Source organism: Haemaphysalis longicornis, unplaced genomic scaffold, assembly GCF_048455015.1.
Source record: "Haemaphysalis longicornis isolate Haplotype H1 unplaced genomic scaffold, Haemaphysalis longicornis Haplotype H1 scaffold_1, whole genome shotgun sequence".
In the NCBI taxonomy this organism is placed as follows: domain Eukaryota; kingdom Metazoa; phylum Arthropoda; class Arachnida; order Ixodida; family Ixodidae; genus Haemaphysalis; species Haemaphysalis longicornis.
In genome coordinates, this window is record NW_027526203.1 from 410,822,728 (window position 1) to 410,850,654 (window position 27,927).

The following is a 27,927-nucleotide window of genomic DNA, read 5'->3' on the forward strand; positions in this document are numbered from 1 at the left end:
TGATAGTGGCAGCAGTGGCAGCAGCCGCTCGCGCCTCGCGCCCCTCGCTGCGGTTTCCCCAGCTAGAGCTTCAGCCCTTCAGCCGCTCCAGCAATCCAGCTAGTCCAGCGGTGCAAAATCTCGCTGAAGAAGGGTGTCACATGTTTGTTGTCTCGCGAAAATGGATCTGAAAGACGACTCAGCTGAGCGAACGCCGCTGCTGCAGGAACAGTCAGACTCGTCGTTTCCTAACTACGTCCAGGCCAGGGGTACGTAAAAGTGATTAAAGAGACTTGAGTTTTCGCTGTGTGCTGTAGGGACAATTGGAGCAGCTAACCAGCATTGTCGACTCCTAGGACGCCACCCATCGACATGCTTGTTCTAGGGTAGTTACGCAGTTTCCAGCCGTTTTCAGCTAATATTTTGGTTTCTACTGTAGTGATCATGCGATAATATACGAAGCTTGTGTTTCAGCTAGGTTGCGTTCGAAACGACATACGTCACACAGCTTAAATTTTCTTGGTATGACGTTATCAGTGTCCAAATTCACTCAGCCGTGTATACTCATAGCCAGCTGTGATCGGCAGTGACAGAGGCGTGTAGTGTTTGGTTGATAGCCCTTTAACGGAAATTTGCATAAGACGCCTGTTGTCGCTATGCCGATCAGTGTGGGCAAAGCGTGCCTGGCGTAGCATTGAGATGACATGCGGTCCTTTTGTCACTTCAATCAATTGTCGTCGGGCGCTTTCGTTAACAGACTAGACTATAACCGGGGTGTGTTGCACTGCTTTCACTGCAATATCGCCCATTTTACTATCTTACGGCCGAATTTATACGCCACCTCGCCGTGCCAATTCGAACGCGAGCTATCCCTCAACAGTGGCAGCAAAGACACTTGGGCTCGTCGATTTGCAGTCGCGGAATCACCGAGGACTCCCCTCGCCGTAGAAATATTAACAACGAATGGTGACGCCTCGCGGCCAGTTCGCCGTGAGTGAGCCCGTGGCTGATACTTGAAGTGCCCCACTGTTTCAGACTGAGCAGTGTAGTGCATGCTCAATATTCCTACTTCTGCCAAAAGCGAAAAAAAAAAAAAGGTTTCACGGTGTAAAGAACTTTTTTTCCTTTCGCGTCAATGTGCATGAAGCCAGTGTTGGTCAAGGTTCTGCATTAGTGCCGCTCGGAATTGAAAGGATGTCATTAAAATGACACTAAAGGCTAAGTAACTTTTTGCTTGAACTAAAGATGAGGCATTTCATAGCTCTTCTGGCTTTCGCTCAGTGACAGACGATTTGTTTGTTTAGAATTTATCAAAGCTGACATACCTCTCCTGTGACACACCAGGGCAAAACATAGCACATCACCAAAATCGAAACGGGAACAGGGTGACTGGCTGCTTGCACAGATTGGAGGATGCAGCCTGTCTGGTAATTTTTACAGGCTGCAGTCTGTATACATTTTTCGAAAGGCGTGTGCAACAGAAGTTGCTAAATATCTGCATTTGAAGGTTCTTCCCGTACTGTGCTCTTCATAAAAATGTTTATACCAGCTAAGCACATCTCCATTCAGCTTTTAGGATTGATGACGTCACAAGTGGAAAATTTTACGGTGTGCCAATACCCATTTTTATGTCGTTGACATGTTTTGCACTGTGAAACAATTGCTGTTGCAGCGAGTGACATTTTTGTACTAAACTGTGCTCTATCAAATGGTTCAACTTGTTTCTACGCTCTGGATCTGTTTAACGCAGTCTGATACTTACTGGGCCCTGGCAGTTTGATTGCCCAGCCGACCAGAATTTGCCTTTCAGTACTACTAGTTTGTTATACTTTTGAATTAGGATACTCATAGTTAATGTTCGTTCAGTAAATGGGTCAAAGTATTTTTTGCTGTACAAAAGATTTTTGTTTGTTGTTCAGGTTAAGCCCACTCATCACATAACAAAACTTGAAAATGCATAAGAAATTGTAGCCGTATTCTAGTGTTGCATCATCTTTATCACTTTCTGCAAATTAATTAAAATGGTGCTCAAAGCCCTTTAGCATGTTGCACAGCCACACTGTATACAGCATGCAATAGGCACCATTGAGTACAGCCAAAGTTCAGTTCAGTTGATTTATTTAGACAAACCATGTCTCGGGAGGAGAGGCAAAAGGCAGATTAACTCTGCCTGACGGCGGCCATCGACCCCATACATGCGACATTGCACAGCAACAGTAAGAAACAAAACGTGTACATTTCAAACAAACATGTACATGTACAAACAAAGTCAGTACATTTGTTCATTAAAACGAGCATCGTGATATGCCACGAAATATATTCCTGCTATGGGAGCAGTGTCTACTTTAGGAGGAAGTGTATGTGCCACAGAAGTGAGTGATGAGTGAATTATGTTCGTAGTTACGGATGGCTGGCTAATTTTTTTTTATATAGTGAAGCTGTTATCTGCTAGTTGGTTGGAGTTTTTTTTGCCGCCCATGTGTGAGCAAAAACTCGTAGGGTTCACACCCACAGTAGTGTATTTGCCAACGCTCGGGTGTAAGGCCTAATGTTACAGTTTGAGGTTGCAACTTGATGTACAAGGAGTTTGGCGTTGCTTGGCTCAATGTAAGAGCTACTGAATGTTAAGCCTAACGAGGGCCGGGGCATATACCCCCAGAGGCCAACACCTAACCCTGGAATTTTTTTTGTTCGGTGCAAATTCCAGTACTCATACTCCAGTTGCCTGCCCACATAGCAGCACATACCCGCAGCAGTGTTTTGGGCAGTGCTTATCCCTGTTTTTTTTATTTATTTATTTATTTATTTTTTTTTTTTTTTTTTTACATTTCGTGCAGGACCCAAAATTTGCACAATGGTACTTGTCCACAGAGCAGCACATGCCTGCGTTGGGCAACACTTTCCCTGGGATTTCCCGTTTTATCCGAGTCCCAAAACTCTCACAATGTGACTAATATAGTACTAAGTGAACGTACCAACTCATGTTGGAGCCAGAGGCCAATTCCATCAACTGTATGGATCTCTGTAGTGTAAACTCCAGTGACTGAATGACAATTCTCAGTGTACATTGCCCCTAAAGAATCAAAAACAGAAATTGACACCTTCCTGCATAGGCACTTTGCATGGCTGGGACAGGAACAAGGCGCTTTAATGTTGACATTGCCGAATACAACAAGAAGGGTTTGCTTTTAGTGTTTGTTTTGGACAACTATAGTCTCGCATGCTACAATGACCCCAATCAACCAGCCACATGGTACAGATTGTTTGGGTTTGGTCTTCACAACAAACTGATTGCCACTGCCACTATTCAAAAACAATAAAGCACTATATATCCCCATCAGCAGGTGTATTGATTTTGCAACAGCCTCCCTGCACACCCACTTTCACATGGTCAAGATGGCACATCAACTTTCTTTTTTTTTAAGACACCTAGCTTAAGACTTCATGACTTCTATCTGATTGGTCAAGTTCTTATTTCTGCCGAACATGAGTTTTTATTCTTAATCTCGGCGGTGGCTCTTTAACTGCTCAGCAGTGCTCGGTTCGAAATGGGTACGGAGCACATGCCTTGTCTGCTGGCATGTTTGCCCAAGGCAGAAGGACTAGGCTCTACATTTGGGCTACAAGAAAAAGGCATTGTTTGAGCTCTATATATGTCGGGAATATGCGGCTTGTGCCATCGTGTTTAGTGATTTTGCTGTGCAATCCTTGCAGATGAGCTGCCACCACCCTACAGTCCTCAGTATGCTGCCCAAGGGAACATTGTTCCCTGTCGAGTCTGCGGGAACGTCATAGACATCACCAACCGACGAGACCAACATGTGGTCAAGTGCTCACACTGCAACGAGGCCACGGTAAGGTGCCTGCGTACGATCATTTTCGTCTACCATGGCCTCATTTTTACCTTAAATATTTGCATCGTTTACCATGCACTTTTTCATGCTATGGTTTCGTCATGCAGTAGCAGTGTTCCTCCAGAGGTTCCTTTCCTCTAGAAGGGTCTTTGAAATAGTGCTTAAGAAGCTGATTGTTGCATTTGCAAATAAGTTCCTGCGTAAACTGCATTTCGTCAGGGCCATCCGTGTGCAGTATTGCTGACACTTGTGTAGCCAAAGCAAGTTTATATTGTTGCACAAAATACCGTAGCTTTGAAGCATGCTTTTTTTTTTGGCTTGTGTAAACTGGTGCATCAGTGTTACTTTTTCTTACAAACCTTATTGCTCATCAATTTAATTGGAAACTCTCCTTCAGTTGTTTCATAAAGTGCTAAATTACGTGTATCTGATACTGCGTTTGGCAGCTCCCTCTGCCGGGGGCTGACTTTCCACTGCCTTCCTGCAACTCTCCATTATTGATGGCATCCACGTATTAAATGCTCCGTTCCATGCATAATTTTGATGCATAATTTCACACTGTCTAGCGATGCTGTGTACTGTCTTGCTTATTTTTGGTTGGGGCGTGTTTTGTGCCGTGCACAAGAGTCAGTTGCCCAGTGTTAAACGTGTATTTCAGGAAACGTGCTCAGAGGTGTAGTATAAAATAGGTGTTTCAAAAAGCAGTGAACTTGTTAGCTTCGGTCTGCTTGGCAACAGGGGAAAACTTACTCAAGAACACCATGGGGGAGAAAACTGTATGGCCACTTTCAACTTATTCCTCCACAAATGAAACCAAGGGGACACCTCATTACGCCATAGGGCTATAGGACACTTTAGTAGCACTGCATTGTCAAAACACAAATATAAGGAGGCAGATTGCCAGAAAAACAGTGTTGAAGGCCAAAAGTATTCATTTTTATTTATTGGGGTGAAAAATGTGTGCTAATTTTTGAGGAAAGTAAAAGAAACAACTTAAGAATTAGAGAATTTTTCACCCAAATGAAAAAAAGTGAACACTTCGGTCCTTCAAAACCAACTTTTTTGCCATTGCTATCTTAAATAGGTATATAAAGTTTATATTCAGAAAACAAGTGTAGTTGTTACAATTAATTTTATATGTGCAAGGCTTCCAAAGCCAAATGTCGAGCAAGAGCCAAGGACAGTGTGGGGTTGGGCCACAGAATAAATGTGGCAAGTTCATTTCCAACGTTCAGAAATTACGTTTTCCCTTTTGTGCTGAAGGCTAGTGCAATTTTTTATCTATTTCTAAAATGTTGACAGGCCTCCCTAGAAGCAAGCCATGAAAACTGCTTGACAGGGCCAAGTGGTGCAGTTGGCAAATGTAGAAAGAACACTTGCTTTGCAAGGAACACAATAAAATAATGTCTCAATTCTTGCTAAGTGAATCCACAAGATGCCTGCAAATAATGATGTCAACTTGTATGCAAAGCTCAGCAGTAGCCTTTAAACATTAAAATGTGAAATAGCCTTTAGTGTAGGCAGTGAGAGATGCTGGAAGAGGTACAAGAGTACCTCTGTCTGGTGCAATTACCCCATGAAAAGGTTACTTACAAATCACTGAAAGAAAGCGTAGATGAGCCGAAAGTGCCACTGAAAGAAATGTGCTACGTAATGTTCTGCATGGCTGAAAACTGCAATGGGAGGCGTTCCAGCTCAAATTGTGGAGAGGAAGTAAGGCTGGGCTGGGCATATGGGGCAAAGGTTGGGCAACGTTAATTAGCACTATGGGCACCCAAAGACCGAAACTGTTGGCCATACATTGCCAGTGCGAATCGCACATTGTTTGCACGAGACCAGGGAAGGAAGCCAGAATAGTCGGAGGGTGGGGAAGCATTGCCCTGTCACCATGACTCAAGCCGCGAGCGAGTGAAGATGGCTGCGTGAAATGTGGTCTTGCATATAATAAATGCTCTCTGTTAATTCTGAGAGAACTGTAGCAGCTTGGAGGCGCAGCAATAAGAATATTCTGGGGACAGGGAAGGATTGGTTTGACAAAGGACAGGAAGGAGCAGGGGGAAGTCATTGCCTTGCTTTTGCCCCGTAGTGGGGACGATAGCGAGCAATCTTATATCTAGCGAACAAAAACCTCGTTAGATGTTTGGTGATGTAGCATTAGGGGTGCCATTGCAATGGTGGCTTTTGGGTTAAATCCTGGGCATTTGAATGATGTCACTTTGGTAGCAGCTGTGAGGTTGAGCACTATATTCCGGGTTGATTTTGTGTTGCAGCCGATTCGGCATGCTCCCAATGGCAAGAAGTATGTGCGCTGCCCTTGCAACTGCCTGCTGATCTGCAATATATCATCCCAACGAATAGGGTGCCCGAGGGCCAATTGGTGAGTTGTCGCCGTGTCAGGTTTGGTTGGTTTGGTGTTTGAAAGTGCTGTGACCAGATTTACGGTCTCCCTTGTGGGCATCTACAGCTGGCCAGCTGGTGTTCTTGCTTGCATGCATGCAAAGGTTCTGGACTGCTGCCAGTAATGGTGGCTGAGTTCGTATCCATCGAGTTGACACTGTTTCCATATGAATGGTAGAGCATTTCATTCCTGTACACAGGTTTGCGGATATATCATGGGGGCTTAGCCTAGAACCCAGTCTTGCATACTAGGCTGTTGGCTACTAAAGGCACCCACCAGGTCCTGCGAGTCTTTGTGTTCATTTTTACACTACAACCTTGTCCTTTGTTTTTACTCCACAGTGCACATCATTAGAGTGCACCAACTGGCCAAGCAGAAAGTTTTATCGATCTAGTCTTAAACTTTGGCTAAAACTATTACCCCTGCTACATGGGCGTTTGAAATAGCATTCAAATGACGTTAGAGTCAAGGGCCTTCGAAATTTCAAATGGGAAATTTCGAAGTCGATTTGAGTCAAATGCCATCTCAAACTCCTTTGTAGCAGGGGTATAAGTCATGGTTCTTGTGACAATGTCGCTTCAGGGTTTCCCATGTTGATTCACCGGGAGTTATTTGCATCGTTTAAATTTGTTACACAAACCTATGTTCAGAACACAGCAAACAATCAGTGTGCGAACATTCGATCAAATAATGCATTTGATATTTGCCTTCATCACAGTTCCAGTATTAAAAAATTTCACATCCGGATGAGTCTGATATGTAAAAAAAAAATTGCATTATAACAAAAGGTACCCAGTGCTGACAGTTTCCTCTCTTGCACCCATACGTGGTGTGGGCCTACCTTGTTGCTGGCATACCAGTGGTGGTGGCTCCTAACAATTACAGTGATGGTGTTGTGCATTGAAAGTCAATTTGGAGCTAACAAATCCTGCAGGGAAATACTGCTCACTTCTTCAAATGCAAAGCCATTCTCTAGAGCAAAACTGGATCCGTAGATTAGTTTTGCATTTGTTGATGAAGTTCATCACATGTTGCGTGTGCTGCAGGCAAAAAAATAAGTGGCCCGTCTAATTCTCACTGCATATTTGTGGCTACTCCTGGTGATGTTTTTTTTTTATTTTTTTCAACTGTATTCAAATTTCTGAAGCAAAATATTATATTCACTTCGAAAGCAAAAATTACCATTTGCTCATGCCTACAAAAATAAGTTTCAGTAAGTCTTTCCCGTCAAAGGGCAACAAAAACTGCAAAGAAAATTAGGCACACTGTTACTGCATGTTTTTCATTCATTTCATTTTTTGTTTGTTTGTTTGTCAGATCATATAATACAAAGGATCATCAGGCTGACTGCAAAGCTCAGAGTATTTAGAGTTGCGCTACTGCTTTTTGGGCACATGACGCCCACAATATTAAGCTAGCATGGACTACAATGACCACAAATAAACAGTTTGGGCACCCTTTGGGTTTAGGTGCCATGCTTTCCTTCTTCCCTAATAATGTTGAGGGGTAATATTCATGGGGGCTGGTCAGACAAGAATTAGAGGGGGCGGGATGACCACCACATCTTGCATGTCTCTTCCTGGAATCTGGAGTCTCTTTCTGCATCGTCAGGTTGACCTCAGTCAGCTCACTGATGGTGTTGTGCAGGCCCGAGGCCGTGAGGCAAATCATAGAGGGGAATGAAAGGGCTTGCTTTTATCCTTTCTTTAGGAGTGCATCTAGCTTTTAATGCTCCGATGCGATCCGGACCACAAGGGGAGCCACATAAACTATTCTGGAGACGATGAAGGCCTGCGCCAGATGAATCATGTTTAACCAAACAGATCATGTCTTGTTCTTTGAATTCATAGCCCTAATTAAAAAATTGCTTTCAACAGGGCTGTTCATCTCGCACCATGCTCCTCGCCGATTTGGCAACATCAACTGCGACGACGTGCTGTCGTGTTTGTAGAGTGGAATTTAGGGCATTTAACCTATAGGAACTGTGCATGAACAGAGCCAATATTAACTGCAAACTAGGTGAAAATGGAAAATTGATGATGACAGAGATAGCATCAAGCTAGAAATGAAGCATTACACGAATCGAAATGTGCAATGCAATTAAAAATTAATTCAACAAAAATGCTTCAGTGTCACTTCAAGGGGCTGAGTACCTGTTTTGAAAAAAAGTAGCATGATAAGAGTAGCTGGCCGCATGAAAGCTGCAGATAAGTATCTCATGTGTGGTTGTATCTTCCAGCCATCGGATCATCAACTTGGCTCCTAGCACTACCAACATCCCTCCGGCCGCGGTGCCTGGCCTTTGCCGAGTGTCTTGCGTTCATTGCCAGCAAACTTTTCTGGTGAGGACACCTGTTCATGAAGCCCTTAATGTGCTTTGCTAAGCTGTGGGTTGGTTTATTATTATTCTTAGCTGGTTTATCATTATTCTTTCTTATATTTTGCATAAAGCACTTGCTGTCACATAAAATTTCGTTACCTCTCTGCTCAGCAAAAATCTATAAAGTGCAAACCGTCATTTTGGCACCATAGTATTATCTTGACTGGTTGTTACATGGAAGCATGGAATGGCCTGTTAATTAATGGTAAATTTAATGTTAATCAAACAATGTTCTCTATTATGTTGGAATATTCCAGTTAGAGCTTTAGTAAGTCAATTGACCATGGGTTAGTGCCTCATGCAAATTTACTCTGTAATTTCTTTTTGTATCCTACCAAGGATAAATTGCAAGCTGCATAATTTAGCACAGTGCAAAATGCTTAGAGATTCTTCAAGGTAACAAGACGCTACAATAAGTGGAAGATTTTGACTACCCTGGTCAGGTTGTCTGTGCTGATGCCAACCACGAGAAAGAAATCGAGCGCAGAATAGGTATGGGCTGGGGTGCACTCGACAAACACTCCCAAATTATCAAAAGTAAGCTACCTCTATCACCGAAAGAAGAATGTACGACCAATGTGTAGTGCCATTGATGACATATGCAGTGGAAACTTGGCACTTTACTAAACAACTTGAAAGCAAACTTAGGTCGGCTCAATGGGCCTTGGAAACAAGAATGATAGGAGTCACGTTAAAGGAGAGGAAACGAGCTTTCTGGTGTAGAGAACAAACTAGAGTAGAAGAGGATGTCGTAGTTCAAGTCAGAGTTACTGGATATGTACATTTGCGAAACTCCCCACAGGCCCCATGTATCAAAAGCCGGTCTTCTGTTGCCCCCCTGCGCAGGGACAAGCACGGGGCAAGTTGACTAGCTGGTCGTCTGTTGGCAGGGCGTTGAAGTAGTATACTCAAGTGCTTGTGGCTGCTGCCATAAGTCATATAAAGAAAAGCCGCAAAAACAGAAGTACATTTCACGTAATTAATGTATTTTAATTTAAAAAGCAAGCTTTATTTTACAAAAAAAAATTGGATAATAATAGCTTAGCGAAGTTCAGTTTCTACCTCCTAGGTGCCGCGCGCGTCGACTTGCCCCTCAGCTTGTACGGAGCAGGGGGGCTAGCGCTGCCCGGATTCTGAAGCGGAGTTCCGCAACTGTATATATTGAGTAACTCTGGTTCAAGTGAACAAAAAGAAATAGGCTTGGGCTGGCCGCGTAATTAGGCGAAAGGACAGCCGTTGGACCACCAGGGTAACAGAGGGGGTACCGAGAGACGGTTCTAGAAGAGGAAGACCAATAACCCGATGGAGAGACGAAATAAGGAAATTTGGAGCCTAAGAATAAACATTGCAGGACAGGAGCGGTGGGAGGTTGATGGGGAGGCCTTCGTCCTGCAGTGGACCTAGCGGGCTGCTGTTGATGATGATGATGATGATGCTCAGGATGTGCAGCTTGTCTTCAAACATGTGTTACTTTCCTGGCACATCTATCTAGAAGCATGTGATGTTTTCTAAATAGCATGAACATGTGAGTTTGTAAAGCAGTCACTGCGTACAGCCTATAATACAGGTAGGATACTTCACTGAGTAGCAATAGCTCATTTGCTTGCATCCACTCATACCCATTCATGCAATGACAACTTTTTTTTTTACTGCTTCAGCACACTCATATTGTAGCCACACGTGCATAAATATCTCCTGTGCATTTTAGACACTGCTATCCACTTTGCATAGTGCATGAAAAGTGCTCTATGCATTTGCGTAGTGAATTTGCATGAGAGGAATGCAGCCATGAATATAGTGTGAGGGGTATAATTTGTTGTTACATCTCAAGAAAGGAACAGCAAGAAAGAAATGTTACAATTTTAACCCAAATTGATGTTCTGGAAGGGTGTGATAGTTGAGAGGAGGGGGGAAAAGTGGTGTATGAAATGGTGTGGGGGGGGGTCCCGATTTAGGACATCCCCAGGGCTCTGTGAAAGCATCGTATAAGTAAAGTAATATTGAACCATTACACTTGCAGTTTTAGTGCTGACCTTGCATGATGCAGCTGAAGAGCATCATGTAGAGCAACTGTAGGGTGTTTTCACGAGAGGTCAAACAGGCGTGTTCAATCGACATCTTTCATTTTGACCAAGATGATATATATATAGCTCCTTGTGCTATATATGTCGAGTTATTTTGCCGAAAAAAATTCTCCCTTTCTCAAAAAATTCCCAAAGCCAGCTTCGGGTCAATGGCACATTGAACTTCTACCGCTGCAAAACAAAAACTACTGCAGCTATTACCCTACTTGTTGGTATCGGCTATCGCCCTACTAGCATGTTGGTGTCGGCTCTTTGTGGTTGTTAACCACTTCTCTTGCTCTTCTCATATGAAGTCCTAGAGGAGCTTGTTTATATCGGGACCACAGTTGGGAAATTATGGTTCCATGAATTGCAACAAATTCACTCTTGGCCTGCCTGAGAGCGTTCTACTTTGCCTGTCTGGGGCCCATTAAAAGTATGTAAAACAAGCATAGACAAAATTCTAAGACTGGCATCTGGTCACTTGCTTATACAGTGCAAAGTGCAAAGGGAAACTTGCTTCTTTTTCATCATCATCTTTGTTAAAATTGCAAAAGGTGGCAGTTCGTTGCCGTCGCTGTGAAGAAAAATGTCGTTGTCACTCACGTTTTTCCTTTTTTATAGTAGGAACAAAATTGTTTTGTGCCACTAGCGTCAATGACGTATTTTTCAGGCGCATTCAAAGAAAAGCACCGTCTCATCCGTATTTTCAGTCTGACCTAAAGGGTAACCCTTAACCCCAAGCAAAGGGATATTGGGGAATATAAATGCCATGAGGCTGTTCTTCATATTTCGCTGACAACTTTTGGCATTTGGTGCCGGACGAAAAATGCAGAAGAAATTCTTGCAGCCTCTCCTCCATGGCAGGGTGGTCACTGCTATGGTCTAGGAAAGGCTTTTCTAGTTAGTGCTGCTGCTTTCAAATTGTAGACTTGTTCCTTCCGTGCCACATTTTCTTCTGCTTAATTGGATGTCACTGTGGCAAGCAGTCTTCGATGCGAGCGCAAAGTGGTGAAACCAGGAAACATGTTTTCACCAGCCCAACGCCACAGTGTTGGAACGAAATGAAAACCGGAACTGACCAAAAAATGAAAAAACGATATGTTTGGCCGGAACGAAAACAAAAAACGTAACGTTATTATTTCGATCGGGAGCGAAACCGAAAAAATTTTGTTTCGGTTTTCAGCTTCAGTGGCAATTTCGGGAATTTTAGGCTTAATTTCAATTTTCATGCAGTGAGGTTGGATTGTCATCGGTTCGCTTGTATAAAATCGTCTTTCGTCTCGCTGGTGCCCTCTCTCCTTTGGCAGGCTTGCCGCCTGCTTCCGTACTTGTTCCGTATTATTAAAATATCCACATTAGCCCTACGGCATTGTTGTAAGGGCATGTTATCCATGAATAGACACGAATGTTCTGAAATACCAAGTAAGAATTAAAAAGAGAAAAATAGAATATTTGGCATGAACACCACCATACACGACTAGCAGCGAAAAACAGCAGGTTACTGCTGCATACTCAATGAAAACAGCTACAAGTCATGTTTCACCTGTACGCAAGTGCTGCCAGAGCGCAGCGGAAAACATTTCACAAGGGGCGGAAGCAACATTGTCGGACAGGGCATTCCCATCTTTAAGGGGGCACATGGGTCCTTGATCAAAAACTTTATTTTTACAGTTATGATGATAAAAATGGGAGGACATATGTATTTTTTCATTCTAATTGTAGATGCAAAATTTGTTTTTGTGTAAAATGACTACATTCAAATTTATTTGAATTTTTATATTTGATTTTTTGACAGCTTTTGTAAAAAGACTGTTGGAGTGATGCAGCTGAACAAGGTACCAGTGAACTGTGCACAAATCAGGGAGTGCAATAAGACTAACAGTATCATTCTATCTGGTCTGTAGCAGAAGTTACGACCGTTTGAAGTTTGGGCTTGGAAGGCAAAACCGGTTTTTCTGGTTCCCACCTTCGAAACCAAAATTCAAATGGTCATAACTTCTGGTTTTAAGACCAGTGTGCCCCCATAATAGTTTTTGGAAAAAGCGCTTCCGATGCGTATGTGCACCATAAGTATTCACCGATTTGCTGTTATTCCTTCGTCTAGATGTATACAGGAGGGGGTGGGGGGGTGGCTTAAGGCACTTATGTTGGGCCTTTCTTTACTACCTCCTCTCATACAAACTGTTTTGAGATTGAACATAGGAGTTTTAGAGTGTTCCATGGGACAGAGTGTTTGAGGACCGAAAATTTGCCAAAAAATCAATTTTCTGTAGTAATTTTATTTGCAGTCTACAGGTCCCACAGAATGTACCTGCAAAATATCATAGCTGTATCATAAGCATTCACAAAGCTGTCGCCCTTTGAAGTCGCCTAAATGACCATTTTTGCCTATGTTTGCAAACTTCGTGCCCTGTTTTCTCAGAACCAATTTTTTTCCCACATGGTCAGCTGTCGGGTACAATATCTTGGGATGTACTGGTTCGATTTACATCATTTTTGCTTCTTTCGAAAGCTTGTGAACTGAACAGTGCAATAAAACCACAAAAGTGCAGAATTTCTTTTTGCTGGCACAAGATTTTATGCAGTTAGTTTTACAAAAACATTGTAAATTGATGACCTGACATTTACGAATTTTACAGCATTTGCAGAAACAGTGATAAAATTACTGCAGTGGTATAGTTGCACTCCCTGGTCCTTCTAGAGCACAAAGGAATAAAAGCTATTTGAGTATTTCATAGGTACATAATGAAAAAAAATGCCCGAAATGGAGTGACATAACATGTTGCACAACTGTAAACTTACACCCCATAGACGAAAACTGACAGCATATTTGTGCTCAGGATGTTGAAATACACTTCATGTGTAAATCTCAAGCACATAGGTTAAAAAATAACAAAAATGTCCTCAAGGCCAGTGTCCCCCCTTAAAATTATAACGGTAATATCACAACTATACAGGTTAGTAACAAAGTGCGAGCCAAGTTTTAAATTGCCTCAAATTTACTTATAAGAATTTTAGTGTTCAGGTCCCAGACCAAGGCGGCATACTCGAGAATTGAGCATACGCGCACAGCACGCTGGTTTTCTGGAAGCTTTGAAGGTTCGCACCTAACAGTTATATACTTCACCCCAAAGGGGCGCCCTAAAACAGATAGCACTCAAATTTTATTCCTACGACATCATTTCAATCAAACCTGGGTGCCAGGTTGGCACTGCTGAATGTAGTTTCTGTGGACCAGGGTGGAAACATGGAGCGTAATTTGCAACTGCGCTATCAAAAGGTATGCGACAAGGAGTGCTTAAGTGTCCTTGATTTTTTTATTTGCAGTTGAGCTATTTAACGGACATTTTTACAAACAATTATAAGCATCACTTATCTTTTTGACAGAATTTCATAATTCTCAATGTTTTTTTAACATAATTTTATAAATCTCAATTTTTCTTGCGCGCAAACGCAAACCGTTGTGAACCGTTCCGGTTTTTTTTTTTTCCTCCGGAGCTGAACCGGAAAGGAACTTTCATTTAAGGAACTAAACAGAAACCGGAACAAAAAACATTTCGTTCTGACACCCTTCCCAATACAAACAAGCAGACAATACAGACTGACAAGCGTGATTGCTACTCATGTTAGGGAGCCCAAAGTGCTTCCAAGGTTTCAAAGCTCTCGAACGTGCCTCACTGAGATGGTGGTAGCGGACACTGTTGTCATCCTTTTTCTGGATTCCACTCTGGATGTCAGTGGCGTTCACACCACCATGGTCTAAACCCATCTTTTGTAGCGTCATACACTTTGTCTGTTACACTTTGTTACACTTTGTCTGTTAGTCATGGTTGGACTTGTGGCATTATGAAACAGTGAATTGAAGATTTTCAAGTCACGTTATTGTATTGTAGCAGAGTTTCAGATATAGCACAACATTAATCCTGAGGCACAAAACTGAAGCAAAAAAAAAAGTGTCATAAACCCGCAGCTGCGATATGTTCTCTCATTACCTAGTAACCCACCCACTCACACTCACAGGGATTCAGTTAGACTTGGGCATCCTTCTGTTTTTTATGAGCCTCAGTAGCCCGCGGTGAGCTCAAGTGGCTAATTGCCTTGGGGCTCATTCACTAGGCACTCGGAAGAGGTTCTGAGGCTAAGTGGAGGCAGTGATGAGGGAGCTTGCTAATGTGCTCTGCTTGGTGCAAGCAGAGCGTCGGTACCGTTTTGGTATATGCATGCTTGCCTGCATGCTTTGTTTGTGCATTTTTAATTGCTGAAGACTAGAACTAAATTATGTTTGGGTCATAATCTTTTGAGTCTTCATAATTGTGCTGGGGAACAGACGTGTATAAATATATATTTTCACTACTCTCTTTTCAGTTCAACACCCAGAACAATGCTCTTTCTCGATGCCCGCACTGCAGGAAAGTGTAAGTTTTCTGTTTGTTTCACTTTTTCTGTAATACGTGAATGATTACAGAACTAGAAGGGGGGGTGGGGGTGTTTTAGTAGAGCAGGTTGGATTGGAATGTAATACAGCTAGAAAACTAAAAATGTAAACTTTTTTGTTTGACATGGATGTAAAGATAATAGATCTACATAATTGGAGATCGTTGTGGTAGCACTGAGTTTTCATAGTAAAGATAATAGATCTACATAATCGGAGATCGTTGTGGTAGCACTGAGTTTTCATAATAATGATAGTAATTGCAATAATAATATCTCTATTGTGAAATGGCACAGGTGTGTTGCATTTTTGTTTAGATCTGCAAATAGGCTGCTACCAACAAGAGCTCCTAATTGTACCATAATTCTTTAGTGCAGAGGAATGTGGGCATGTAAGTAAGCAAGCATTAATTTATTTGACCATTCAAAATGTGAGGCTTATTACCACAAATAGTAATTTGAGGTTGCACTGTGAAAAGTCAGAAACCCCTCCAAAGTTGCGATCGCCTATTGTCGCTGGTCGCTTGCCTGCAGTAGGCTGTGGTACAAGGTGTTCCTACTTGGGGGTTGCAGCTGGTTTGGTGCAAATTTGCCAGGTAATCCAAAGCAACTAGAATTAATCTACAACTTGAGCTTTTGTGGTGTGCCACGTGCTTAGTGTCAGTACTGAATGCAAGATAGTTGCTGTAGATTTGTTGTGCATGAAGGCGTCTCTTAATTGGAGCATTCAGCAGCTAGTTAAAAAATGGTATCTGCAGCCTCTTTTTGCTTTGTTAATGCTTGCATGGTTGTACAGTCTTTGTCAAAATTTTGTGGGCCACGGCTACCGTGGCTGGCACGCGGCCACGCAGCGGCGCTCCGGCTGCCGCTATCGGCTGGTAGCGCGGCTAAAGAGAGCGAGGGGAACTCTTGCTCTTGCCTTTGTTGTGTGGCTAGCGCAACAAGAGCAGTGCGTGGCACTTCGTTTCAGCGCAGGCCCTTCGCGCCGGACACACGAAGGCAAGAGCGAAAGTTCTTCTCTCTCTCTTTAGCCGCGCTACCAGCCGATAGCGGCAGCTGGAGCGCCGCTGCGTGGCCGCGTGCCGGCCACGGTAGCCGTGGCCCACAAAATTTTGACAAAGACTGTACCTCGAAAAAGAAGTTTACGGTTGGTTATAACATTGCTATTTTGTGGGAGTAGCTTGTACAGCTTATGGTGGTATCCACGTTAAAACGTTCAAGTGCTCTTACCATGTTTAATGGCATTGTCTTTGCAGCATGCGCTGCACGTAAGGCCCATGTGCTGTGAACATTTTTATCGCTTTGTATTTTTTAACGTGGTATTGCAGCGTAATTCTGAAACAATGTTTTTCTTCAATGTGTGGCAAATTAACTGCTTGCTTTGGCCCTTTTCTGCTTACATTACTTACATTGTAAATGTTCTGCTTACATTACTTACATTACTTACATTGTAAACTTGAATTGCATTTAAGAATGTGGCACCCAAGTTATTATAAAAACTTGCATGTGTGCATGTCTCTGTTGCTAAATGTGAAATCGCTGTGGTGTGAGGCCATCTGCAGTTCAAATTTCGACCTCCTGAAAACCCTATTTTCGCATACTCTGACCAAAAAGTCCATAAGTAGAGAATGTGACACTTGAAATATGCACATGCACACCACAGGCGACCAGCAAAAATAGGCGATTTTGAAACCGAAATAAAGTGCAGCAATTACAGCCACATGGGAGTGGCATTGCAGCCGGTAAGGCTTGTGATGTCAGAAGTGCGCCGAGCAGAGCTTCAGTGGTTCTCAGCTGCCTGGTTGGCTAGCAGACCGGTCAAGCAGGGATGTCGCTCGTGCTTTGTCGCTGTTTGCACGATTCGGCGGCAGGTGTAATGTCATCTGCTACGAAGCTATTTTAGACATTTTTCACGGGGCTAGCAGTCATGTCTCGGTTGTTGTGGGGGTACCTATTCCACATTCCGAATAAATTTGGCAGTGGTGAAATTTCACTGCAGTTGGCCCTTAATACCACTTTTTATGCGCCTGTGCTCTCAGTACCCAGGGATAAGAGGACACCAATATCCAGGGAATTGTATACTAATCAGGAGCCGTTAGAAAAAAAAAAAAAAAAATCAGCAGTAGGTCCAGCCTTGCAAGGCTTGAGCTGTTTTTCACAGCCTTAGGACACATCAAAGCTGAATGTCTAAGCTTGAGGCTGCTTTTTCTTTTCTTTTTTTTTTTTCCTTTTTTTCCTCTTTACTTCTCTCTTCCTTTTGTTCCTAAAGTGCAAGCTGGGCTTTCTTGGCATAATTTTTCAAGCATCATTTTGCGAATTGTAACATACAAACAGGCCCGGCCTGCTTGTACGTTACCACTCTGTTGGTCCCAAAACATATATCCTCCGACCTAATCTCAGCAACATGTCAAGCGTACTTATCAGGGAATCATGTTAATTGATTGCAAACCAACTTAGTTAAACAAATAACAAAGGCAAGACTCTGCGAAGCATTTTCAGCATTCTCAACCATGAGCATATGAACCGAGAATTTGTCTGAGGTTCCACTGTAGTAAGTTCATTGGAATTTCTTCGGGATAGTTCTTTGGGGCATGAGACATTGTTATAGTGAAGTTCAAAGGTCAGCGTGTTGGGATCAGGAGTAGAGTCCAAGAACGCCACCACCTGTCTTTTGAAAAACGGTGCATGATTTATTTGGTGGGATATGTGGAACTGCATGTATTCATTTTCATCAATACTCGTTCTGTTCTGACAGGTCATCTGTGGGACCCCAGTTTGCACGTGCCAGAGGATACTTGTCACTCTTCTTGGCTATTCTGATTCTGGCCATCACAATTGGCATCACTGTGAGTGCTACAACAGACTTCTGTTCTGTTTCTTTTGTGGAATCATTCAGATTTTTATTAGGAACCGTTGCAGTGTGCATCGAAATCTTATGTGCTGAATTGGTCACGGCAAGACAGAGTTAACTCGTGGCTCGCAGTGCAGGGGTGAAACATCCACTAAAATAAAGGGGGGGGGGTGGGGGGGGGGGAGGGGGGGGGGGAAGCAGACAAGCCTCTTTATTTCTGTGTATGCCTATGCATGCATTGCACAAGATGTGTGGGGGAATATGTAGCATTTCCCCGCACGGGGCACCTTGAGTAATCTTGGTGACTGTACTGGCAATACCGCGGACCCCGAGCCCCCCAACATAAACTGTGACCTACCGTGGTGATGTGTTTTTAAGGTGAAGGGTAGAAACCTCTAACGGTGGCCGTCGGAGCCTTGGTCAAGCTCCGGCCGATGGGCTCCCTGCCTGTCTACCAGGCAGGGAGCTCCGGGACCTCTTTGACTACCAGGGTAACGTCAAAGGAGAAAGTACCCCCGTCTCCCTGCTTTTATACATGCTGTATGGTATTTTCTCAAACCCCCCCCTCCAATGATCGGCCTCCCAAAAGAGGCCGCACCGAAGTACTTGCTAAAGAGAAGGCAGAACATTTCTATAAACATCTTGTAGTTCATTCCACAGGGGACACCCCTGTTGGCAAGAAGTCAGTCATTCTTTTGGCCAAATGCATTGAGCCTGTTGTCGGCTCAGACTATGATGCTAAGAAGCTTTCATCCGGTGACCTACTTGTTCAAGTAAAAAGAAAAAATCAAAGCGAAAACCTCCTGAAACAGACCACGTTGGCTGACCTGTCTGTTACTGTGACTCCACATAGAACCCTCAACTCCTCTAAGTGTAATCTCAGAAAAGGAATTACAGTCTGAGACAGAGGTGGAACTTCTTCAGGCGCTTCAACCTCAAGGAGTAACTTCTGTCAAACGAATTGTAATCCGTAGAGCAAATGAAGAAATCCCAACAAAGCATCTTGTCCTAACATTTGATTTCACAACCCCACCCGAAAAGGTCAAAGTGGGCTTCCTAAGCTGCAATGTACGACCATGTGTCCCTAATCCCAGGCGATGCTTTAAATGCCAACGATACGGCCATGGAAGTCTATCATGTCGAGGAAAGCTGACTTGTCCTAAATGTTCAGAGTCTGACCATTCGTCGGATGACTGTCGAAACAGCACAGTGAAATGCCCGAATTGCAGTGGCCCACACGCTGCTTATTCACGAACCTGCCCAAAATTCAAAGCAGAAAAAGAAATTCTACAAATGAAAGTAACAGAAAACATCACCTTTGCTGAGGCACGCCAAAAGCACAAGCTGCTTTCGGCTGCATCTTAGGCAGACGCTGCCCGCTGGGGGCTGGGGCGGCGTTTGGTCAGCACAGAGACACAGTGCAGCCTTGCTGCTGCTGTGTTGCTGTCCCAGCCCCCAGCTGAGCAGCCACCTGCTGCCTCTACAACACCTGTAGAGGCTGGGGGACCCCGTCTCTTGCCGGACTGCCTTTGGTAGTCCACCGGTGTCAGGAATCGCCCAGTGTGGCGACTCCAGCAAATGTGGCGATTGCGTTCGCCACTGGGAGCTCTGCCGCTCTCACTGTTTCCTCTTCACCGGCCCTAGGGACACCTGAGGGCACGGAGATGGAGACTGGAGGGCCCACAGCAGCGCCCATCCAAGCTCCACCGCCTGCCCCGCCCGCGGCGCAGGCAAAGAACCCCTGAAAGCGTACCAAGTCAAGGGGGCCCAGTCCGCTGGGCACCCCCTTGCCTTCAGATGACGACATGGATGTCGAGCCCTTCCGGCTTTCATTGCAAAGGAAGAAACGGGCTGCGACGTCCAGGTCAGTAGAGAAGGCCAGAAAACCCCTTCCAAGAGTCCAAGCCCCGAAAGACCCTACATAAATAATCACACTCCAGTAGCTCCGAACACGTCCTAATGGGAAGAGAAAACATAATACAATGGAACTGCAGAGGCCTTCTGAATAATCTTGACGATGTATACGAAATACTGCATGCTTATCAGCCAAGTGTAATGTGTGTTCAGGAAACACATTTGAATTCTAAACAAACAAATTTCTTGAACAGTTACCTGGTATACAGAAAGGACAGGGATGGCTGCACGCACTCTTCTGGGGGTGTGGCCATAATAGCCCGGAAATCCTTAGCATGCCACCCTTTCACTCTGAACACTGTCCTTGAGGCTGTGGCAATTCGAACAATAATATTTAATAGGTTGATAACGGTATGCTCCATATACATTCCTCCTGATGTTTCACTTTCAAGCTCTGACTTCGAGGCGCTGGTTGACCAGCTGCCCAAACCATACATCCTGACAGGCGACCTTAATGCTCACAACTCTCTTTGGGGCTCTTCTCGCACGGATGCCCGAGGTCGCCTGATAGAGAAATTCCTTACATCTTCAGGAGCATGCCTTTTCAACAATAAACAGCCTACATACCATAACATAGGACACAACACATACTCATATCTTGACTTGGCGATTGGCTCCGCAGTTCTTTCCTCTTCTCGAGTGGGTTGTGGGCACTGACCCATACGGTAGTGACCACTTCCCCACCTCACTAACATATATAGGTAAAGGCCCATGCAGTCCATCTTCCCAAAGCAGGTTCAATGAAGCAAGAGCTAACTGGAATACATTTACAGAGACATTCAAACTACACCACACATCCATTGGACACCTACAGGTTGAAGAAGCTACCCAATTGCTCACGGCACACATCCTCGCCGCCGCCGAAAAGTCCATTCCCACCGCCTCTGGTGCCCCGCGCAACCAGAGGAGGCCGTGGTGGAATGAGGCCTGTAGGCGAGCGCGAGAGGCCCAGAACAAGGCGTGGGGTATCCTACGTCGGTACCCCACGTCGGGTAACCTCATTTTGTTCAAACGGGCCAAGGCGTTTGGAAAACATGTGCACCGTGAGGCAAAACGAGAGAGTTGGCGTACATTCATAACATCAATTAACTCCTACACAGACACACGAAAAGTATGGACACGTATACGCAAACTCAAAAGACAACAGACACACGCAGCCTGCCCCTGGTCAGCACCACAGGGGACACACTCGAAGACCAGGCTGACACACTCGCACAACACTTCCAACACGTGTCCAGTTCAGCACACTACACAAACACTTTCATGAAACACAAACAAACGGCCGAAAAGAAGCCTATACTAGATAACAATAGGTCAACATCTTATAACTCAGAGTTTTCACTGCATGAGCTGAGGTCTGCTTTGAGCACGTGTAAACAAACCCTCAGCTCCAGGCCCAGACAACATCACATATACAATGATACAACACCTACACGCAGACACACTTGAAGCGCTTCTAAATCTATATAATAAAATATGGCTTTCGGGGCACATCCCACACTCTTGGAAGGAGGCTGTAGTAGTGGCTTTCTTGAAGGAGGGAAACGACCCGTCGTCCCCCTGAAGTTACCGTCCTATAGCCTTGACGAGCTGCCTGTGCAAGCTTCTCGAGAAGATGATAAATCGCAGGCTCGTGTACTTCCTTGAGTACAACGGTCTTCTCGAGAGCTGCCAGGCAGGCTTCAGGGCGGGGCGATCCACGAATGATCAACTCGTAGCTCTTGAATCGTATATTAAGGATGCCTTCGTGCATAAACAGTATTGCGTAACTGTGTTTTTCGACCTCGAGAATGCCTACGACACCGCTTGGCGCTACGGGATCCTCAGTGACCTGAAGTCTTTCGGTGTTTCGGGCCATATGCTCAACACTCTGGCTAGTTATTTGTCCCAAAGAACGTTTCGCGTGAGAGTTGGTAACGCACTGTCAAGGATTCATGTGCAAGAAAATGGCGTGCCGCAAGGTGGAGTTCTAAGCTGTACTCTTTTTATAATTAAAATGAACGCTCTTGGTAAGGCATTGCCACCTACCATTTCTTACTCCATGTATGTAGACGACGTACAGATATCTTTTAAATATTGTAATATGTCAATCTGTGAACATCAGGTCCAGCTTGGTGTTAAAAAACTTGCCAGCTGGGCAGACAAGAATGGTTTTAAACTCAATCCAGGAAAAAGTTCTTGTGTTGTGTTCTCCAAAAAGCGCGGGATCCATCCGGACCCAGATATTACTCTGAATGGCGTTTCAATTCCTGTTAAAAAGGAGCACAAGTTTTTAGGCATAATATTCGATAACAAGCTAACATTTGTTCCACACTTGAACCATCTTAAGCACAAATGCCTAAAAACTATGAATATTCTCAAAGTTCTCTCCCACCAGTCGTATGTTGCAGACAGGCAACTCCTTCTGCGGGTTTATAGCGCCCTAGTGGGATCCCGCTTGGACTACGGCAGTGTTGTATATGGGTGCGCAACAAAAACGGCACTAAAAATGCTGGACCCGGTGCTGCATTTAGGGCTACGCCTCGCATGTGGTGCTTTTCGCACTAGCCCTGTCCAAAGTCTGTATGTAGAATGCAATAATTGGTCCCTAGATCACCAGAGGGTGTACATGGACATTTTATATGCCTCAAAAATCATGTCTATGACAAATCATCCTTTTACTCTGACCATTAATGATGCATCCTCACAGCAACTCTTTTTAAATTGTCCATCAATCTCCATGCCATTTCCTCTAAGAGTATGAGAAGAAGCCTCTGAGCTAGAAGTCTCGTTTTCAGGCATTCACAAGACGCCCATCATTGATTCAATTCCACCATGGCATCTCCGCCCTGTGTCATGTGACCTGTCGTTTATGCAGTTTAGCAGGAACAGGTCACCAAGGATTGCGCTTCTGCAGCATTTCTTGTTTGTGCAGCATAAGTACCGCTGTGAAGAGTTTTACAGTGATGCGTCCAAGACTGCAACTGCTGTGGCTTGTGCTGCGCATGGGCAAAACTTTCACGTCAGTAAAACAATGAACCTTTGTAGCAGTATATTCACAGCAGAAGCATACGGTATTTTAAGTAATAAATCACATAGTCCAACATCAAATCCTAAAATCCATCGTGTACACGGACTCTCTTAGCGTTGTACAAGCACTTGCATCAGGAAAGCATTCTAAAAACTTTGTCATCAATCATGTTTTTAAGGCTATCATGTCTGCATGTGCATCAAACCTTCAAATAACTTTCTGTTGGGTTCCAGGGCACTCTGGAATTGCCGGGAACGAAACCGCAGATCGAATGGCCACTGGAGCTACACTCTTGAATACAATGGACATAGCAACAGTGCCATACACAGACATGAAGCCACACATCAGACACCAACTTCGCAACAGATGGCAAACACACTGGAGTGAACAAACAGATAACAAGTTACACGTTATAAAACCACACTTGGGACCATACACCACTGACACACACAACAGATACACAGAAGTTGCCCTTGCTAGGCTACGGATAGGGCACACACATGTCACACACTCGTATCTCCTCACGGGGTCTTCAAGACCCCAGTGTGGCAGGTGTGGAGAGGCCCTATCCGTAGTTCACATACTCATTCAATGCAAAGCACTTCGCACAACACGACGCAAACACTTCCCACAGCTATACAGACTATACACGTCCCACTACACCCAGCGTTTTTCCTCTCTGACGATCCCATGTTTTCTATCAAGTGCGTTTTTAAATATTTAGAAGTAGTTCAATTTTTAGACCTCATTTCATACCATGCGTGATCACTCCCTAGCCCTATACACCAGCCATGCTCATTGTCGTTTTGTGATTTTACTTTTGTTTTTGCTGACTTTTCTTAGTGTTTAAGGTTTCACCCCACATATATGACTATTGTTTTGGCGCTATTTGCCCCAGTTGGCCTTGCGCCATAAACATCCAACCATCATCATCATCAATATGTAGCATTTTTTGGTGTTAGGAATGGCAGTATTTCTGAACAAATGTGTCTGATTGTGAGAAAATATTGTGGGAGGATGAAAAAAGGTGAGTTTGAAAGTGGCCAAATATGCATTTGTAGTATTATGTGGGGAAGATATATACGAATGTGCCATGCGTATATGTAACCGGGAAGTCACCAAGGCTTATGAAAAGTTTCTGGTTCGGCTTTGCTTATCAGACCGAGATGCAGATTCATGCTGCAGATTATAGATCCTTGCGAAGTGGCCTTGTAATGCTTCCAATAATAAAAGGGGGGCATTCAGTTCTGCACAGGCAGTTTTTTCAGTGGGTGATTAGGGGCCTGGCAGCCTCCAGTTCCACGGGAAAAAACGATTTTTATTGGTTGCTTAGCAAAGAATTCTACGTTAACGTTATCATGCCTAAAATTTGGTACTTCTGTTGCCCAGGAGACCAGATCTAGACGTTGATGCATGCTGAAACTGTATTGTCTTATGTGCTTTACGGGTACTGTCCGTTGGCTGGCTCATTATAGCTGCTTCTTCCCTGTGTGGCTGTTGTTCCTCAATGTGTTGAGAAACCGTGAGAGCACCAACTGAGCAAGCAACTCTTCTTTTCCAGCTTGGGACCTACCAGTATGCCGTGGAAAAGAAGGGCATCTATGTGGTGTACGCTGGTGAGTGGCAGGATGTCGTTATTAGCTCCCTCTCCTAGAAGCAGTTACGTGCCATATAAATAAGAGGGTAGGTCAAGTTTTGCCCCCTCAAAATGCGTGCAAAACTCACCCTTTGTGTTAGAGTTTGGCAACCGTGAGAACACGATTCCCACTATCACCGTTTCCAGCGTAGAGTTTCATACTAATATATAGCCGCGCTTCAGCGAGCTTTCCATCATGTACCTGGCAGGCACGTTCCACTTGTCCTTGGCGTAGCTCATGAACGGGCTGGAAAGTTGCCTCTGGCTGCGGCTGCAAAAAAGCAACAATATTACTGTAAAAGGTTATTCAAATTTGTTTTGTTATTATAACAATGAAGCTCCAAAAACATTTATTTACCAGCGATTATTTAGAATTACCCTAAAAAAATTACCCTTTTTTGTTAATTTTGGCTTCGAGACAAAAATGAAGCCATGCGGCTAACCAAGCCAAGTTGGAAAAGGAACATCGCTAGCGGCAATGGCGGCGCCCACGACGGCCCACGATTGCAGCGCCAGATTCCCCTCTAGTATATACTAGTGTGAAACTCTATGGTTACCAGTACATGCACGACAGAGCTATCTTCTGCACATCGATTTCTGATGTTCCTTTTCATTAATTCTTGTTTGTGCATTTAATTCTTGTTTTGTGTTTTGTACTGTGCCGAAACTCGCCGGCAGCCAATGGTGTCGTCACATAGTCATTTGGGGTGTGCCTAAAACTGTCATTAAAATCTCGAAGCCATCACCTGCTAAAATATTTCGGATTTAGATTCTCATAGGTTTACGACCCATTAATTCTACATGTTCCATTCTGATTTTGAATAATGCTAAAACCGAGCTAAGCAAGCAAGCAAGCACAGCCCTTTTTCATTCTTCTTTCAGCTGGCCTGATTGCATTCCTGCTGTTCCTGCTTCGTTCCCTCTACTACCTCACCATGAGGGTGTCGCACATTGAGGAGCCGCAAGCGTAAATCCCGGGCTGCCGCTGTGCTGACAAGGCTGGAGGGGGCTCGCACTGAATGCAGCTACACGTGGTGATTTGGCATACCTCTTGCTCCTCGCCAGAAGAATCTGTTTCTCACCACTCCTTTTGCCAGTTTGTGTGTGCGTGCTCTAGCTGTGTACATATGCATTCGCAACGCCTGGCTCTGAAGAAGGGGTACGAGAGCTCTCTCGTGAGCACTTTAGGATTTTTTACGTTCTCACGGAAGCGCCCTCGAAACAGCTATGATTGCATGTCATGTGAGGTCCACAGCTTTTCTTACGTAAATTTTGCTGAATATTCGGGGACTGTTTGTTGAATGGGAAATAAAAGCAAACTGCATTTCCCCCCTCGGACTCCTGAGTTTAAGGACACAAGTGGGAGCAGATGGCCAAAGTTTGTTTCTTAGTAACCAGTACTGTCATTAAGCCCTGGAGACTTTTGAAACTTTTGAAACTTTTGAAACTTATGCAATTCTCAACATTCCTACATTGTTTTTGTGCACTTTTGGCCAGCTCTTGTAGGGGGGCTGTTTCCTTCTTTTTCTTCTTTGGCTGTGAAACTGCAGTAGTTCGGCAGCAGGCTTGCCGTTCAGGTGTTATAAGTAACTGTGAAACTTTGGGCCCTCTTTACAATCCTTCCTCTGTAAAATGAATTTTCGGCTGTGTTCTCGAAAAACATCCCCTTCACTTCGTGTCAGCATGCACCACCACTGGCATACCGGATGTCACATGTGAATACTGCATGGTCAGACGAAGTGAAACAGGAAAAGAATGCTTGCTTGGGCCAAACCTCTTGCGTTCAGGTTGTTTCTGAGCTTAGTGTCACTGCATTTACGTGCAGAAAATGTCTAAAGGTGCAATTTTTACCCTCATTACCAGGGTTAGTCGTACACAGTTTCATGGGGGGAGAGGGGGGGTGCATAGAACATGGCCACTTTCTTTCCCATTGCTTTTTTTTTATTGCTGACACACTAATTTACCATTAAAATAGTTAGGGTTAGTTACCTATTAATGACCTTAATGTACTTCGTTGCTGGTTTCATATAGCACCGCTTTGTTCGACAGCTAACATTGAATGAAAGTTGAATGCAGGAGCGTGCGACTGAGCGCTACTTTCTGGATTTACTTTTATGAATGACATGGCTCATTGACAGTGCTGCCTACATCTGCGTGAACAGTGCCACTCCTTTCCTGCTATGAACTAAAATTTTTAAATTTGTTTGTTTAGGTTCATGTTTTAATTTTGTCATGTCATGTGCTGTCACCTGTGCTTCAGATGGAATCACTGTAGTATACCGAGGCAAATGTTAGGTCACGCAAAACTTTGTTAGGGTAGTGGCAAAGATTACGTACCACAGTGTTCGCAATAGTTGTGGGGAAAATGAATTCTAGCCAGAAAATAGCAACGCTTGCGTCCTCTAGCCATCCATCGGGCTATGACTCCTGAACCTTTCTTTCGGTACACATGCAGTAACACAACAAGCATGGCACTAAACACGAAAGCCATCTTGTAAAATGACTGTGGCCATGTCTATAACATTACTGTTGAGTCAGTAGTCAAGAATTTCAGCGCATGTGGCTTGAAACTTCGATAAAAGTCATCGAAGACCTAAATGTTGTACATTTCGATGCTGTGGTAAGGTTTTCTTCAAAGGGCTGAGGGGGCATTTTGGTCTTGCATGTAAAAAAAAAAACGGGCCTTGGAACTGTTGTGAAAGTGGGAAGGGACGACCTTGCCAGGAATGTATTTTGTATTTCAAATGATCACTGTATGTATCCGAGTGTTGCATGTTATTGACTGGGAACTGAATGGTGTCTCAATGCTTTTCTGGACAAGACCTGCCTGAAGTACCTGTTTGAGAAACACCTGAGGTCGTGTGTATTCTGAGTGCATGAAATCGGTGGGAAAACCTTATGTAGGATAGCCAGTAGAGGGTTAGGTTAATGCACAGTGTACAGAAAAGATATTACATTATGCTCTAGTAAAGTTTACAATTGCCCAAGCTGCCTGTAACAGATTATGGAAACATGCTCTTAAAACTCGCTCTTTATGCTGCTGTGTGCAACTACTGTATGATAGTGTCTCTTAGTGGTGTTACATGCTTTTAATTAGCCCGTGGCTGCACTGTATTGAGTTGGTGTTGTATTTTTAATAAATTTATGCAAAGATGTGCATCTCCTGCAGTTAAAATTATAACCTTTTTGTATGTGTGCCTGTGCAACTGCAGCATGCCAATGCCCAAATTTTCCATAGTTAAACATCAGCGATCACTATTTGACATGGCATACAAAGGGGTGTTTCTACAAGGGAAATGATAGATTAGGTTTATGTGTGGATAAATCAGTGATTCTATTTGACGTCGTAGCCATTAAAGTGGTTTGTTAACAGCAGAATATGCACTTAGGTTCTATCAGATAATCAGG

General features: G+C 43.9%; 1 protein-coding gene across 1 annotated transcript; it reads left to right on the forward strand.

The window, feature by feature from the left end:
* LOC144155493 (type I phosphatidylinositol 4,5-bisphosphate 4-phosphatase-B) lies at window positions 1-27,678 on the forward strand. Its single transcript, XM_077686978.1, has 8 exons — window positions 1-248; window positions 3,694-3,833; window positions 6,104-6,210; window positions 8,471-8,573; window positions 15,043-15,092; window positions 17,864-17,954; window positions 24,445-24,499; window positions 25,402-27,678. Exons 1-8 carry the CDS (start codon window positions 161-163, stop codon window positions 25,488-25,490), a joined length of 723 nt encoding a protein of 240 aa, XP_077543104.1. The 5' UTR covers window positions 1-160; the 3' UTR covers window positions 25,491-27,678.
* The last annotated feature ends 249 nt before the right edge of the window (window positions 27,679-27,927 follow it).

What these genes read in the sequence shown, in the direction of transcription:
- LOC144155493 (XM_077686978.1), top strand. Translation starts at nt 161, where the DNA reads ATGGATCTGAAAGACGACTCAGCTGAGCGAACGCCGCTGCTGCAGGAA. An exon ending in TGCCCGCACTGCAGGAAAGT is followed by an intron (nt 15,093 to 17,863) that starts GTAAGTTTTCTG and finishes CTGTTCTGACAG; the next exon opens with GTCATCTGTGGGACCCCAGT. An exon ending in CCATCACAATTGGCATCACT is followed by an intron (nt 17,955 to 24,444) that starts GTGAGTGCTACA and finishes CTTCTTTTCCAG; the next exon opens with CTTGGGACCTACCAGTATGC.